This window comes from Bemisia tabaci, chromosome 8 (genome assembly GCF_918797505.1).
Source record: "Bemisia tabaci chromosome 8, PGI_BMITA_v3".
Lineage (NCBI taxonomy): Eukaryota > Metazoa > Arthropoda > Insecta > Hemiptera > Aleyrodidae > Bemisia > Bemisia tabaci.
This window is the reverse complement of record NC_092800.1, coordinates 23,556,213-23,573,436: the sequence shown is the minus strand read 5'-3', so window position 1 is coordinate 23,573,436 and position 17,224 is coordinate 23,556,213. Positions and strand designations below refer to the sequence as shown.

The window sequence follows — 17,224 nt, the reverse complement described above, 5'->3', positions numbered from 1 at the left end:
GTTGCGTCATAGGAACGTGGGAAAATATCGTTGGATCTGGAACATGAGGCGTAAGCCTAAATTTGCAAATTTTCGAAAAATTTTCGGAGAAGCGTTTGTAAACCTGGCTTTGGATGGACTAATATTGATGCTTAGCAAGTCTGGCTATATTTCTATCAATTTGATCCCATGATTTCACATTATGCCCAAGAAATTGGGGTTTTTCCCTGGAGTCACATTGACGGGGACTCATTAGTGACCCCCCTAATCATTCATCGTAATTTCACCTCATTAGGGATCTTCCATTCAACTTTAAATGAAACTTTCAATTCTCTTCGGGCTGGAATCTGAACGTAATACTCAGCCCAAACTAACAAATTATTGAGTTCAAATGATAAAGGATAAAGTTCGCGGGCAGTGAAGCTTTTGTTTATTTTCGTGCGAGCGTGCAGTCGCCATTTTCTAACCTTTTAGGCGGGGTACAGGTCATCGCCAATTAAAAAGTGAATTAAAGTGTATTTCTACCATTCTTTCGCATCTTATAATTGTGGAAACTGAAATTTACATCGCTTAAAATTTCAAACCGAAATCTTTCAGGTGATTGAAGAAGTTTAAGTCGGTTTATTTTGATAAACAAAAGTCCGTGTTGTGGTTGAGAGTGCGCGTTTTCATCAGCCATTTTATTCATTTATATTTACTGTTGCTTTGCTCAGCATTTCCTGAAGTTATTTTGTAATTTTGTCCCTCGTGTAAGTTTTAACTTAAGTTTTAATGTGATCCTTCGATCCCTCACGCACCGCGACATACTTTCGCTCCGTAGTGCATCCCACAGTGTTTGTGAACATTCAACCTTGTTTTGCAAATGCTCTAAATTTCTTGTGACTACATAAATCTGGATCATGCAAGGACTACACATCTATCTTGGCATCAAAATATCGATTTCATTCCTGGTATGTGATCATTATTTATTCTTCTGGTGGCCTGGTGTCCACCGCGGTTGGACTAGTTTAGTAGTAACGGGCTTACTTAACGGCCATTATTAAGTAAGAACTGACCCCTTTGCTCTCACAAGTAAGCTGCCTATGAGTTCCAGTTACTATGAGAAATAAGGTACATTCCAGCCCCTCAGCAGGATCCCTGCGGTGGAACGTTCCTCAGACCTAGAGTTATGGAATGCGTTATATCTTGATCAGCACATGGTGCAATAATGCGAAATCTTAAAATGACATGACTCACTTTATCAACGTCTAAGCTGGGTCAGACGGTTTTAGTGGCTCAACGCACATTAGTTGAGCCGGTGTCTGTTCTTTGGATCTTAATAACCGCGGGACCTATTGAAGAACCGTGAAAGATAAGAATGTTTTGACCGGACAGAGAATTTCTCAGCCATTTTCCATTTATGGCCATTCAAGATTCATAGATTCTGCAACCAACCTGTATAATCATGTAGTCAATGTTGTGTCCGAACGTCTACATAGTAGGAACTTAGCTTATCATCAAGTACAGCGGAACGAATAATCCATTAAGTATGTTGCCAAAGCAAAAACAATAAATATACCAATAGAATTTTAGTACGTAAAATGATGAAAGTAGGTAGAAAAACTTCTGAAAGAAGTAGAAGAACCCTTGAAAGTACAATCAGGAACAGACTGAAATGTAGAACCTAAGACTTTGGTGTAAGCAGGATGGTGTGTTATGAGCATATCTTACTCGGAGCTGACTCTCTAGTGAATTAATTTTAAATAGTGAGCTATAGACATCCTTGTGAGTCCTGCAGAAAGTGATTCTAGGACTAAGCCACTGTGCAGTAGGTAGAGAAAATCATTAATGTAAGGTGCCTCCAAAGAAATCCTGCACATGAGGCAATTACTGTTTTTGGATTATAATCCTCTGAATGAGACATATCAGTGCAATGAGGTTTAAAAAAACCAATATGCAAATCATAAACCTACAAGCCTCCTTAAGTAGTGTAATCAGAATTTATTCAGTAGTTGCAGTTTAATTGTCTTGTAAAGTCGCTGAAGGTCAACTGTCATCTCTGATTTGCACAAACTAATTCTAACAGACCTTTCTCTGTACGATGTTAACTAAGCCATTATGAGAATCCTTTGAAATGTTTTTCCCCCCCAAAATATCAAAAGATCCAATAATTAGATTGTTTGTGTGACACCAGTCACTCCGAGAGAATAAGAGAAAATATTGTTGGCAAGCTGAATGTATAAGCTAATCAGATGAGATCTGCATTGATAAGATAAAGTTGAAATTTAGCCGCATCATTTAATTTAATGGCATGTTCCCCTTAGCAGGGTTACTACTTATTTCTCTCTTAGAATGAACTCCTCTGGATGACCGTACAAAGCGTTGTAGTAAGAGTTATAAGGGATTAGAGGAGTCATTTGATCCAATGAGTCTAAGGCCAAGATCATTGACTGCTCTGTAATCCAAGCTGTTGGGAGACTTTTATCATTGTTTTCAAATTTCTATTTCAACAAAATAATACTGTAATATTTCAAAGAATACAATGTGTATGTACTATGAATTCTTAATCTTTCTGTTTCAGTGGTGACATGAGAAGAAGGAAAAAGGAGCCGATTGATCGGAAGTTGATTAAAACTCCCTTAATTCAGCTTTTAGATCTTCTTCTCAAAGGTATCTATTGTTTAGTTATCTCTACAGAGTCATCTCCTAGATGATAGAAGTATTGATACATTTTTCCTGGCTATTCTTGTTAATTTACTTAGGATGGATATGAAAGGAATTATTTAGGTGTAAATCCTCCCTCTCAAAGATGGAAAGTGATATTTCACCTGAAAGAATTGCACTTTGCTCAAAAATTTCTTCTCATTTTCCATGAAATATCAATGTTTTTTCATGAGCTTTGTTGACAACCTGTAACAATTATCCATGAATTCAATGAGAAACTTCAAAAGACTCACAATACCTTTTTTTTTTTTTTAATTTTAAAAATTAAGATTTTATCATTTCTGTCTCTCATAGCATATCAAGTCTCTGGCAAAAGTTTTATTAAATTTTATGAAATTTCTCATTTCTTCTACCATCTCTCAAAGATTTTTATTTTCCAGAGCACAGACTGTCAGAGATGTTTACTAATCTCAATCATGATATTTTGAATTCTATCAGTTTTGAGCTCATGCCTCCTGAGGTGCATTCCATCTACAACTTTGCCATCATTTGTCATTAGAAAAGGCAGGGGTCGATAGAGTTCCCTGCTTTCCACAATTTTGCACAAGCTAAAAAAGTATTTCCGCCAAAAGTGATGACTTTTTTTATTTCATTTTTTAGTTGTCAGTTTTTTGGTTGACCGGTGGGAAGAAACTTTTAAAATGATAGTAAGAGGGGCTTAAGCTACACTTATTTTACCATTCCTATTCTAGGCATTGCGCCGCGTCGCCCCTTCTACCAAAAAAAAAACCTGCAGGTTTTCCTCAATCCTTGCGCAAGCTCGGATTGCGTGATCAGGAATATTATGGACCGCTGAGAAATGGTACAAAATCAAGCTAAAATTATTCATCTGTAGGTAATTTATAAAATCAGCGTCATCAGCCCTCTAATTTGATCCGTGCATATTATGATGCCATCAGCTGATTGTTGGCTGCGATTGATGAATAGCAAAGATAGTGTACATAGTTTTTTCAACTACATGGGAAAAGGAAGTAAAAAAACAACAACTCAGGTTACTTAGTCGCATTTAAATACAATAATTCATAATGTTGCTCCTTTGACTTACAGGCGTAACCCTATTTCCACATGAACCCCGGGAAGCATAAAATTATACAGAGCACAAAGTTGATGTGGAAATTGAGATGCACCCTCACATCAGAGGTGATACGAAAAGTAATCCATCTATGTTTCGGATTTTGATATGAGGAAAACCTATTTATTTTCGATGCATCAACCCTTGTAACTTCCCAAAACAGTCATGAAATTAAAGGAGGACGAGACTGCCAATAAGAGCAAGTCTGTGAGGGTAAACTAGGTCCATTAAAGTAAATGGTAATGTCGGTCTATCAGTGCTGCAAGGACCCATTTTAATGGGTTTTTCTTTGCTGTATGAAGGAGATAATCAGGCCTAAAATTACCCTTAATTTCGATTGGCCCACCAGGACTTTTCCCGGTTCCTCTGCCTGCAGATCTGCCCCTGCAAGTCTGAAACGAAAAGGATGAGCACTAAACATCAAAGGCTTTTGAATGCCTGCTGTATATAGATAAACCTTTTTATGTATGTGATTCTCATTTAGGAGGCATAATTAGCAAGGAAGTTCTTTTCTTGCTAATAAGGAAGCTACCTGTCCAGAAATTGTAAACAAACATCATTCTGCTGGAGGCTAAATTTTGCCGAATTGGCTACCTATTTACTCAGAGGTCATTCATGAATGATATCAGGCTTGTTTTTTTTTTAATTTTTTTAATTTTTTTTCTATGTGGCCGCTTGCATCACTTACAGACATTACAGAATATCTTGAGCAGACAATGGATCAGTTGTGCTGGTCACAGAATCATGTTTTGATGCTTGATTCTTGTAGATCAGTTCAAAATAACAAGATTTATCCAAACAGCAACTTTCTATGTTGAATATCAACCAAGATATCATGCCTTGAAAAACGCAATTTATGACGTCATCAACCGAGGTTGTGCATAACATGGTATGTACTAACGCTGTGGATGACATCACAATTCGCGTTTTTCAAGGTGCGGTATCTCTGTTAATATTCAATGTAGAAAGTTGCCGTTTGGACAGATCTTATTATTTTTAACTAATCTACATGAATAAAGCATCAAAACACGATTCCGTGACCAGCGCAACTGACCCATTTGGAAAAACTCAGCCTTGAAGCTCTAATACATCTGTGAAACATGGGATAATCAGATGAATTTCACCAAACTCGACCTAACCACATCAGATGTCTCCTAATTTATTCTCATGCTTAATTTTTTACCAGAAAACAAAGCATAACAATTAAGTTTTGTTAAGACTTAAAATTTTGTTAGTAGATTCTTTTCTTTTGCCCAATGGGAAATAATTTTTTTTTTTTTTTTTTCCTTAATCACTGAAGTTAAATGCATTTGAATCACTGAGCGGTGTTTTCAAAGAAAATAGCTTGGAATTTCATCAAATTTTGTCCTAAATAAAATCAGAATTTAACTCAATATTTAGAAATAAGTATTGTGTTTTTCATAATTTTTTACTTTTGCTCTGAAAGCATCATTTCTGCTCCTCTTATTCTTGCCTGTATTTGTCTTGCCTTTCTGAGGCTTTTTTCAATTTGATATTATATACGACCTTTATCCTTACCTTTCATTAATACGATTTTTCTTTTTCAACAGAAAAATGGAAAGTGAAAATGTCCAAGATGAAGACCTAACATCGCACGTAATTGAGACGGATTTCATCGTATCAAAAGACCTTCATGATCAGGATGACAGTCCCTTGAAGTCAGACCACGTTGATGCCAAGAAGCCGAAAGTCAGCATGCCAGGAGTACTTTTGGATCCGAATGAGAGTGGCTCACAATTGGAAAGAGTCAACGGGAAGGTCTCTGAGAAGGAAGATGAGGAGGAGGAGAGTTTTGATCCTGAGCAACTCAGTCAAAGCAGCAGCTCTGATGACTCATCTGCCAGCAGTGACGTAAGCAGTACTAGTAGTGATGACGAGAGGTCCAAATCCTTTTTGAACCAGTCAAACACATCTGTAAACTCTGATTCACCAGTAAATCAATGGTCTAGCTCTTTAACTGGTACAGGCATCAAATTGTCTGTGAAAAGCATTAGGGATTGTAATCAACCTGGCGACTCAAATAAAGTTGAGCCCAGCAAGGTATTTTGTGACGATGTAAAATCCAGTAGACTCTCCGATGACAGCAGTAGCTCAGACTCGGTTGAGACTCCAAGCAAATTAGAAAACTGTAAAGATTGGAGTAGTCCGGAGAAAGACGATGAAAGTTTTAATTCGAGTCCCAATTCTAGACGTAGCTCAACAAATTTTAAAGGTAGCATATCTAATTTCAACACCTCCATAGACTCAATACCAATTGAAAATTCAAACTCCGGTTTAAGTAATTATAATGCAAGTAGAAATGAGAGACAAAGCATCGACTCAGTTGGGTCGCATGTATCCCTCAAAAGCAATGACATTGTCTTTGAAAGGAAGTTGAGTTTGTCATCTGATAGTAGTGACTCAGAGAACAGCAGAGACCAACCAGAGCCAGTCCAAAATGTCTCCCAAATAATTGAAAATACCCTTTGTAATAGTGTTAAAAGTAATCTGAATAATTCATTCATCAAAAGGATTGATCCTCATTTAAATCATGAAAATTCTAATGAATTGCTGAATAGTAGTACCTGTGTTAAGTTCAATGATGTAATTACTGCAAGATCTCCAGAAAAGACGCTTACTAGTCCACTGAAAGAAGCTTCCCAAGACTCGTGTTCGTCAGACAAATTCTTCAACAGTACTGAGAAAACTGACAATTCCAGTCTCAACAACTCTGTCAACTCTGTGCAGAAAGTTAATTCATCCCAAGCTCCCGTCAATCAATTGTCCAATAATGTAGATGAAAGCCCAAAAAATTCTAGCAACCAACTCATGCTGAATAGTGTATCTAAAACCAAGAATATTTCTAAATCTGAAAATTCCGTAGAAGAAATGGAACAAGAGGATTCTAATAACTCTGATCATACCCAACCTTTAAAAGATTCTTTCTCAAACTGCACGGGTGGAGAGAGGAATTTAAAAGATACAATTGCTGTAAGATCTGTTCGTAATTCCTCTGAGGTAGATGCTTTTGGTAATAGAATAGCTGATGAACATAGTTGTAGTAACTCCAATTCGAAAGAAATATGCCAATCCATCAGTATAGGAGTTAAAACATCTAACGCTAACATTTCAAAGGAAGTAACCAAAACTAACAAGCCTTCCAAAGACTTAGATCTTAATTTTGAATCGCAGGACATGGGAATGGAAATATCGAGTGACTCCAGTTTATCTGATGATGAGGGAAGTGAGGTAAACATGTCTCATTTGAACAATCTAAGTTCTGGAAACGAAGATAGTGACCAAGAAAATGAAGAACTTGCGGTTGATGTCATGGCAGTTATCGGTGGAAGTAATGAAAAAGAATCCCTTGGTGCTGGAGTTGATGTCATGGATGTTATTGGTTGCAAAATAGAAGAAGAATCAGGAAGCACTGCTTCTAATGACTCAAAAACTGTTGGATTGGATAGTAAAGAGGAACCCTATAAAACAACTACTGACATTATGAATGTAATTGGCTATAGCAAAGATATAGAGTCAGAAGGAACTTCAGTTGACGTTATGAAAGTTATTGGTTCGGCAATGGAAAATGACTCTGATGGGTCTCCAACAGACAAGATCCATCCCAACACAGGGGGAACATCAAAGAAGGAGCTAGATGCTGTCATGAGGATAATAGGTGTCAGCAATGAAACAGAACCAATGGATATCGATGTCCTAAAAGTTATCGGTGGAAGTGATTTTGTATTAAGTAAAAATGAGGATACACCCTCAATGTCCAACAAGGAAGATACAAGAATGAGTTTAGATCAATCCTTCTCAGATTCATGCTCAGAACCAAAAGATGGAGGTGAAACTAGTACAACAGTTAAAAATAAAGAAAGTGGGTTCTCCAGTCCTGATGTTGAGATGTATTCAAATTCTTTAGAAAACAAGTTAGAGTCGGAAGAAAGCACCAAACGATCAGACCTTGGTACTTATAAGGAGGAGACTAATGTGGAAAATTCAAAAGATTCTGACATGCCCACGGTTACTGAAAATTTTGGAACTGATAGTGAAACACAATCTTCATCACTAACTAAAAGGTTATCACAAAATGATTGCTTAGAATCCTGTAGTCTAAAGAAGAAGAAGTTGCTTCCATCATCCAAGCACAAATATATTTTGCCTGCTCCAAGTCCTGGTCAGAACTGTGGAGAAATTGGAGAGGAGCATATGACGGAGTACGCACAGTATCTGGGACTCCAACCCTCGTTAAAATTCAAGTGTTGCATTTGTGCCCAAGTCGGTTTTCAAAGCTACGCTGAACTGAGAGAACATCAGAAAAACTGCCAGTCTTCGGAAGCATGCAGAAGTTCAACAAGTTTAGAGAAGCCCAATTTTGAAAAAGTGACCTACCCTACGGCAGATGACATCAATCAGATGAATTTTAGGATATCGAGAAAGGTGTATCTCTGTTCAGCGTGTGGCACGTACTACGAGAACTGGGAATTGTTCTTACACATGCAGGAGGTCCACCACCAATTTATTTGCCTCCTGTGCCTTAAGATGTTCAAAATGAGTTACTTACTGTCTGATCACTTAGTGTTAATACATGGAGTCGAAGTGAAATCGTTTCCTACTCTGTCGGACTTTAAGGAAATGTTCAACTGCGCACTTTTTGTATCTTGCACCGATTGCGGGAAGACATTTGGTGAATCTGATGACTGGAGCTCACACAACTGTTCGTTTGTTTGTAATGTATGCAATGTTAAAAATGGACACTTACCACGCTGTCAGAGGAATTTAATTTTCAAAGGTAATCAGACTGATACGAAGGTTGCCACCACCAAGTGTATTATTAGAGTAAATCCCAGCACAACCACAACTATGATACTGCCAAAACGGGATGATAAGAGTTATGATATTGCCTCAAGTTTTTGTAGCGTTGACTTGCAAGAAGGGGAAAGTATGTCAGGGGCCGAACCTAGTGACTCAGAGAAATTTGAGGCGCCCAAGTGTAGTGATTTACCACAACAAGTAGTCAAACCAAATGACACTCCAATCTTGTCAAGGCTATTCGGGGAAGGTAACTCAAAAGAAGAGATCATTATACCTACTGTAAACTCCCCTGTACAGCCCTCTGAAGAAAGTAATTTAGCTGCTTGTTCTAAAGATTCCTCTGGAAGTCATGGTAAAGTCTCTAATTTGCCCGAAGAGGAAGATTTAGGAACCAAAAATAATGAAGATGAATTTAGAAGCAGTACATTAACAGCCTTGCATGATCATAGTCCTAACCCTAATGGTAACCAAGGCGACGCCACCTTTAGTAATTCCAATACTGAAGAGATGGATAATCTAGTAGAAACCTCTAACTCAATCCCCGAAAACAAAAGTGATACGCAAGTCAAGAAATTCAATGAAGTATCAAGTGTTGACAGTCGTGAGTCTCAGAAATCTGAAAACCCTGTCAAATGCTCAGATATGAAATTGATCATCAAAAAGTCTGCTTTTAATAATCCTAATTTTAGGTTAAACTCGAATTTTGAAAAAGTCGAAAGTCAAGCAGACCCTGATAATGATTCTCTGGACGAAGAGGATGAAGAGGGTGAAGAGGGTGAAAGTAAGCTTAACAAATCAGATTCTTCAGTGTTTGACCCTGATTATGAGGCTGAAACGAAACCAGCTCGATCTAGAAGTATTACCAGTCCTATAAATTGCGAGGATGAGAATGAATCCCCAGAGCCTACAGGCTCTAATCACCATTTTCAAACTGAAGAGAATGTAGATTCAAAAAGTATTTTGAATCCTACAGACCAATCGCAAATTAGTGAGAAAGATTCTGAGAAGAATGATAGTAATATCGATGTGTCAATGGAGTCCCAACCATCTGTTTCTGATGATAGTAGGATGCAATATGAGTCAGATAGTCAACCTGCTGATGCGTCTTCAAATATTGCAAGCAACCTTGCTGACACAAATCCTAAACAGAATCCAAGTGTAAACTCTAATGATACCTCAGATTCTGACAGCAATAAATTATCAATGGCTGTAGACAATAATGACATGACAACAGACAGTAAGTCAAGCTTGAAAAGTAATCATGCTGACGAAAAAATGATAATAGATTACGATGGAGATAATGCTGTTGATAATTTTGACTCGGATCAGGGCAGTCCCTCCAGGTCAGGACCCGACGATGATGGTATAGAATTAGCCTCTAAAGAGGTTCCAGCCCTAACTCTTCCGTTGTCCAGTCCTTTAGAATCGGTACCACTAAATACACTAGTGAAAGAATGTGTGCGAATCGCTTGTACTGCTTGCTCATACTGCAATCATGCATTGAAGATAGCTGTTCATGCTCGAGAGTTAGTTCTTCACTTGCTAGCTGAACACAGGTTTACACCATCAAGAGTCGAAGACTCGCCAGAAAAGTTAATTTCTGTATTGAAGAATGGACTAACCCCTCTAGAAAACATATTTTTCAACACCAATTCATATGATAGCTCAGATAAAGCTTCCAATTTACCATATGATGGAACTTTCTCTTGTTTTCAATGCCCCTTCTGGACGCTGCAGCATAAAGATCTGTACACTCACAAGCGTAAAATGCACCAGAAAACAATTTTGCTCTGTGTCATGTGCAAGTCAAATTTCTACTCTTATTCAGAATTACTTTGTCACATGTGTCCAGGGACTTACCAACCTAATGACATCTTATTCAGGTGTTGTTTCTGCAATATTGACAAAATCCCTTCTGCTTTTAGACTCATGGTACATATCCGCAAATCTCACCATACATGTGAAATTTGCTTAGATGTTTCAACAGACCAGCAGAAACTGGCCACTCACATGTGGAAACACAAACTCCATCATCTGTGTTATCGGTGTGGGATCGCATATCGGAACAAGCCAGATATAACGCGTCATTTATTCTGGAAACATGGCACTGAAAGTGTTCTTTGTAAGAAGTGTTTACAGAAGAAATGGCCTCATGTTTACCATTTTTGTATTCCTCCTGCCACAGTCGTTTGTGATGAATGTAACGCAACATTCACACGCACTGTAGCTTTGAGGGTTCACAAGAGGTTGCATTCAAATGAAAAACCCCACGCATGCACGCAATGTGAAGAAAAGTTCATATCTAAGAAGATTCTAGAAAAGCATGAGATCTCTCATTCAAGTAAAGAAGAGGGTGGCTCTGGAGCGGAGGTGGAGAAAAAAGAGTACGATCCAGCAGTTGCAGAAAGTCTAGGTTTAACTAATCCCCCTATTCAAATTCAAAAAACTGATGAAAAGCAGAACATTGATGTTGATGACGATACTGTGCCTGTAGTGCGAATAAAGAAAAACAAAACTAAGAAGAAAAAGCCAATGCTTGACCTAACAGATTTACCTCCATTAAACTTATCGTCAGAAAGTGACTCAGAGCCTGAGCTACCGAAATCTACCATGCCTCTGGAGACAGTGGAGGTCAAATCTGAAATTGAGGGTAAACCTGAAGAACCGAGTGATATGAAAGAAAACATACTCGCAGAAACAGAAGAGAAGAAAGAGTCCAATGTTGAAGAAACCGAAGAGAAGAAAGAGCCCAATGTTGAAGAAACCGAAGAGAAGAAAGAGCCCAATGCTGAAGAAACAGAAGATAAGAAAGAGTCCAATGCTGAAGAAACAGCCAGTAAGTGGTTGGACGTAATTATGGCAGACCATGATTACTGCAAACCCAAGTCAAGCGAGCCAGAGGGTTCTGAGAATAAAGAAATCAAACCTGAAACCAGCATTGATATGAATGCATCCTTGAATTCAACACTGGATACCAAAGAAACCTCAGCATCTGATTCCTCGCCAACCAAACGGAAGTCAAAGTCACCGAAGAAAAAACTGAACAAGAGCAGTAATTCTTCAAGTAGTTCCTCAAGTAGCGATACAGACTCGAGCAGTTGTTCGTGCGGTCCCAACTGCAGCTGCTCTAGCTCCAGTTCTGACAGCTCAACCTCTACGAGCTCAGATTCTGACAGTTCGAGTCCAGAAAACAGACGAAAGCAAGAAGAGCGGCGCCAGAAAAGGCGAGAAAGGGGCAAAACAAAGTCACCCAAAATCGACACCCAAGTGGAGCCAGCAATTTCTGTAGAGAATGAAGAACCCTATATCATGGAGTCCGATCTTGATACTGATATTACCTTAACTGATGAAGACTTCTATGATGAGTACCCACAGCAGCATGCTAATAAAATGCTTGCAGAGAAACAGCAGTCAGAAAAAGACCAGTTGATGCTTCTGGCGTCAGTTGCCCCAACTCATACTGCGCCTTCATCACCCATGGTATCAGCTGAAGAAGCGCCCGCGACACCGCAACCGGTAGCATCGCCAAAGCTAAAAAAGAAACTGAAAACCAAACGAAAACGAAATGAAGCTTTACTCCCAACTAGCATGCCTCCTGATGCTCCAACATTAGAATCAAAATTATCACAATTACCTGCGACACCGCCGCTAATCACAAAACTACCAAATCCGAATGCTAGAAACTATAGTGTTCCTCAAACCCCAACATCAGAGCATTTTTCAGATCGAACGTTGAGCACCGGTGGAAGTGGGTCGGAATCAGAGAGCAAAAGATCATCCAAGCGCAGGCGAGTGAAAAATAAATTCTACGGCTATTCAAGTGAAGAAGAAAACCAAACAGAAAATAGCAAGCCCCGATTCAGGCCTAAAAAACACAAAAAAGTTGTGGCCATGCGAAAGTCTGAGCCCACATTGACCAGGCCTAACCCTTTCAATGTTTCTTTCCCAATACAGCCTCCCTCTATGTCATCTTACCAACCTTATCAGTCACACCAACCAACAATAACGATTAAACCTGTGTTGCCACCAGTATCGAACGTTGTTCGCAGTACACTTCCACCAGTCCGGCACAGGCCTCCAACTCCATCCTCATCATCGGATAGCGATGATGATAAGCTGAATATCGATGAAAAGTTCCCCGAACCACCGCAGGCGCAGGCTTCTTTTCCACCGATGCCGCCTGCTACTCAGCCATCTGGAGAGAAAAATTCAAACCTATATTGTTACTGTCAATGCCCTTATGACGAAGTCTCAGAAATGATTGCATGTGATGGTAATGACTGCAGAATTGAATGGTTCCATTTCGAATGCGTCGGTATCATGGTGCCACCGAAAGGACAGTGGTTTTGTCCTGACTGTCGCAAAAAGAAGAATTTATCGTACTAAATTTTTTTGACCCCATCTGTAACTGCACTCATCACCAGTGTTGCTTTACTTGTTTACCATTTCGAGTTGTTATCATTTCATAAAGTGCTCATTGTAACTTGATACTCTGGGCATTTTCAGTAATTCGTGGGTTTTTAATCATGAGTAAAAAATGTGACTACTTTTTCACTTAATCGGTTTTTTTCTGGATGTCATTGTTTTTTGAGCGCAAAAACTATGTGTCCTCTTACCAAACCATAAGGTCCAGGACTTTAAGTTGGCATTATACTCAATCAACTTCGTTAAATCCTATTAAACGAACCACATGCATTCATCTCATATAAGCTTCATTTTGTTGCTCTTTAAATGCAGTGTTGAAGAGGGTAAGATTCAATACCTTAGTTGATATCGTAAATATTCATAAACTGCCAATTGTCATGATTAGAAGACATGTAATAATGCCGCATTATGCTAACCAATATATCAATTTTAGATTTTTCACTACAGAACGGTTGCAAAATGTCAAAAATGTGTCCCTCAATTGCAATGTATACAAATCTCTATTATGTTTTATTTTTTTCAAAGGAACATTAGTCACAATGTTTCCTCACAAATTTTTGTGTTTTTTTTTTTTTTTTTTTTTTTTTTTTTTTTTTTTTATTTTAGAATAAGTGAAGAAAAGTCACTGAAACTTTAAATGAGAACAGGTGGCTGATTTTCCCTTGAAAGATTAAAACATGAATGTAAACTTACAGTATCCTATCTGAGATATGCATTTTTTCAATTAGCCATCAATGCCAAATAACCACACAAATGCCAGGAATTAAGAGTCTACTACATATTATTATTTGACTGCAAACATCATACATTTTTGTATCTCCTCATGAAAAACAAATTAAGTGCTTCTATCCCCCAGGATTTGTGTTTGAGTTGTTAATATTAAGTTTTGATGTTTGATGTCGCTATAATATCTTATACCATATTGTAAATGGAGATATTGAGCTTGTATGTATCTAGGATCATTCTGTGTGAACCTATTTCAGAATCAAATATTCAAACTCTTTGGCAGCAAATTACCTCTATCGTCATAGTCCAAGTCTTCCTCTATCTCAATTGTTGAGCCTGAAAAATTCTAAAATAGAGCATTTTCCCGATTTTTATACAATTACGAAATAAATCTGACAGTCCACCTGACAAATAGCAAACAGTTTTCTAGATCGCTCCACATGAATACTAAAGATTCTCTCTCTGCTATAAAAGTTGAAAAGAATTTTCGTATATTTTTACTTAACTTTAAATGTCAGCTGCAGGGAACTGGTTTATTCGATTCTGTTTAATTATTAGTTCCAAATAGATAGCGATCAGTGAAATGCTCTCTTCTCTGGTTGTCGCATTTTCATATTAATAAAGCTGTAAGTCATCTTGTGTGCACCAAAATGAACTGTACTGTTGCTAATGGACTCACAACTTTCTAAAAAAACTGAACAATAGCCCATATAAATAAATAAGTAAGTAAAAAAGCTGCAAAATGCGTTTAACTTTGAAGATTATAAAGTCTCCAAGTTACGCTTCACTGCAACCGAAGTATAACAGAGAAATTTTGCTTCCGGATTCTCCTGCTAGAATTTGGTAAAAATGAATTTTACTGTAAGGTTTAGCAAAGTGGAAGGTTCTTTTTTATTTTTTTCCCGGAAACTGAGAATATCTAGTTGTTCGATAGAGTTTGAAACTAGAGATCGACCTAGGCTCCAACAAGCACCAAGCTCATGTATCAGTGTCTGAGTGTAAAAAGAGTGTATAATTGAGTCACATTTGTAAAACTTAAACGCTTTCTCAGATTGTTTAAAACATTTAGAAAGAGACCTACGGAGCTATTAATACTGCAAAATTCTGCCGATGGTTTCGGTTGGAGCATTTCTCCCACAGTAGAATATTTTCGTTGTGCTCTGACAATGAAAGCCCATTTCTTGCTCTGTATTAATCAGCATGTACAAAATTGCCCATAAGTTCCTGTCTTTTTATGATACATTCAAAGCATATTAAAAAAAAGTACATCTAGAAAACTGTAATTTGTGAGAGCAGATTTTTGCTAGAATTGGTCCTCAAAAACATAACAGAATTAACTCGATTCATTTTAGCTAAAATCCTCCATATTTTGCTCTTCTCTTGTAGCATGACATTAAAAAAATGACTGATTCATTTCCACAGCTTTGGCATCAGTTTAAAAGTTGATATGTAAAGCAGTTTACCCTTGTAATCGTGTAAGTTTGAACTGAAAAATACCCCAATCCTTATGTGACAAGTTCTGCCAGTTGCTTTTGACCATTTGGTGACACTTCTGTTTTGAATCTTCTACAATCTGTTGGATACCTTAAATATGTATGACAGATAGCTCTTCCCTAAAAAACTATCCTCAAATGCAATCATTAAAAACTTTTCCCAGCAATTCGACTACTGATCTACTCACAGTATATTTTAAAATTATTCCTGCATTTTTGCTATTGTTTACATCATCTCTCTGAACAAATTAACACATTCTAATCTTCATTTTTTTTTTGGAAAACAAGGAACCTTGTAGTTGTTCAATATGTTTCTTTTTGTTTCAACTTTACAGCTCACATTTATTTTTGTATTTTGAAGTTAATAACAAAGTAGGTACTTCAAGTTTATTTTCTATGTCCAAATTTTTATTTTTGGTTTAACCTGTGTTTAACTAGTTTTTGAGAGTATATCTATTGAGTTATTTACCCAATTTGAGACGAGCTGTAAAGTATTTGAAACTTTATTGTAATGCATCTACTTCTTTCTGTAAACAATTGCTGCGTAATTTTACTACAGGAACCTAAGTTGTTAGATCTCAGGGCGACTATATTTTTATAAACGCTACTGAATTGCAAAATTTACCGAGGAGAAAAGATGTGTAATACTTAGCAGGTGGTCTTGTTTTTTCTCGAGTCAAAGATTAAAGGTCAGAAGAACTTTTGTTTTCCCCCTAAGAATTCCGTAACCTCAAAGTAATCTGTTCATAGTTTGTGATCTATTTTTAAATATTATGTTGTAATTAAATCCGTGTAAATAATGAAACATGTATAATACGTCCCAAACCCCTTACCTGCACCTATTTAATTTTTTTTTTTGTATTCACGATACCAGTGTCGAAGTTTCTTATTCCAAGATCACCCATTTATGGACCTGTTATACACTGCGAGCCAAAGTAAACCTGAAATTAACATATTTTGCCTCTGAAGTCGTCATTTTTTTTTAAAAATAACACCCAGTTAATCCATCATCAGGTCCATTTCTCTCATTTTTAGTAATTTTTTCTGTTTTTAATTGTATATAAGTGTAAATATGTCAGCCATTCATTGTTAGAGTAGTTTGTGATATTGTCTGACTACTCCGTAAGGACTTCACCAGAATTGAACTGTGTAACATAAAAGTAAACAAAAAAAAAAGAATAAAAATGGGATAAACCAATACAATAAAATGTGTAGTGTCAATAAGAAGTACTGAAAGTAAACCATGTATAGAATGCTTTATGTATTTACCTATAGATTGTTTTTAAAATAAAATAAAAATGTCTCCTCTCTCAGCTTTTAGTGTTATTTTTGCTCACATCTTTTCCTGCAGTCTGACAGTCCATAACTTCAGCAAGTATGTAGATTTTTTGCTTGATCCCAATACAGCGCTATAGATCTCAACATCGAGCTTACACTGAAACTTTAACAAAAAAATTTGAAGATACCTTCTGGACTCTTTGAATTTAGATTTACAATTCATTTATTTGTTTTGCAAGTTTTTTCATGCATGGTAAGAAGTTCCTTCTTAGGAGTCTAGAGAAGCTAAAATATTTCGTCCGTTTTACTCTACATCTAATGATTTAGGAGATATTTGCATTTTTTTTCTATTTCAAAAATCAATCAATTTTCATCATGATGAAAAATTGACTAGCACCTAAATTTTGAAAATGAAAATTGGGCCTAGAGGGCCCCTAACCCTATGGACCTATAGAGGGTGCCAGTGTAGTTCCAGAAATTCAGGAGGGCCGGTAGGTTTGCTGTTTTTCCCTTCGACCAATAGTGTAGGAGATATTTGCATTAATCTGTTCCAAACATTTAGTAGCACCAAAATTTTGAAAATTAGAATTGAGCTTAGAGGACTCCTGACCCCATGGGTATGGACCAAGTAGTCTCTGGAGTATAGAGGAGAGATTAGTCTCTGAACGTTAGAAGAAGAGCAATATTTTTGGAACAGATTCCCCGACTTTCCCTAAAATTTTTCATTCCC

General features: G+C 37.3%; 2 protein-coding genes across 3 annotated transcripts in view; one reads left to right on the top strand and one right to left on the bottom strand.

The window, feature by feature from the left end:
* The window catches only part of Nup62 (nucleoporin 62), a 128,341-nt gene that overhangs the window by 6,383 nt on the left and 104,734 nt on the right, over positions 1-17,224 (bottom strand). The gene's annotated exons all lie outside the window — the stretch shown is intronic.
* MESR4 (misexpression suppressor of ras 4) lies at positions 33-16,529 on the top strand. The gene is made up of 3 exons (XM_019044794.2): positions 33-929; positions 2,540-2,628; positions 5,326-16,529. The coding sequence occupies exon 3, from the start codon at positions 5,330-5,332 to the stop codon at positions 12,956-12,958; it is 7,629 nt and encodes a 2,542-aa protein (XP_018900339.2). The 5' UTR covers positions 33-929; positions 2,540-2,628; positions 5,326-5,329; the 3' UTR covers positions 12,959-16,529.

Excerpts from the sequence above, each read along its gene's own strand:
- MESR4 (XM_019044794.2), top strand. The coding sequence starts at position 5,330 with ATGGAAAGTGAAAATGTCCAAGATGAAGACCTAACATCGCACGTAATT.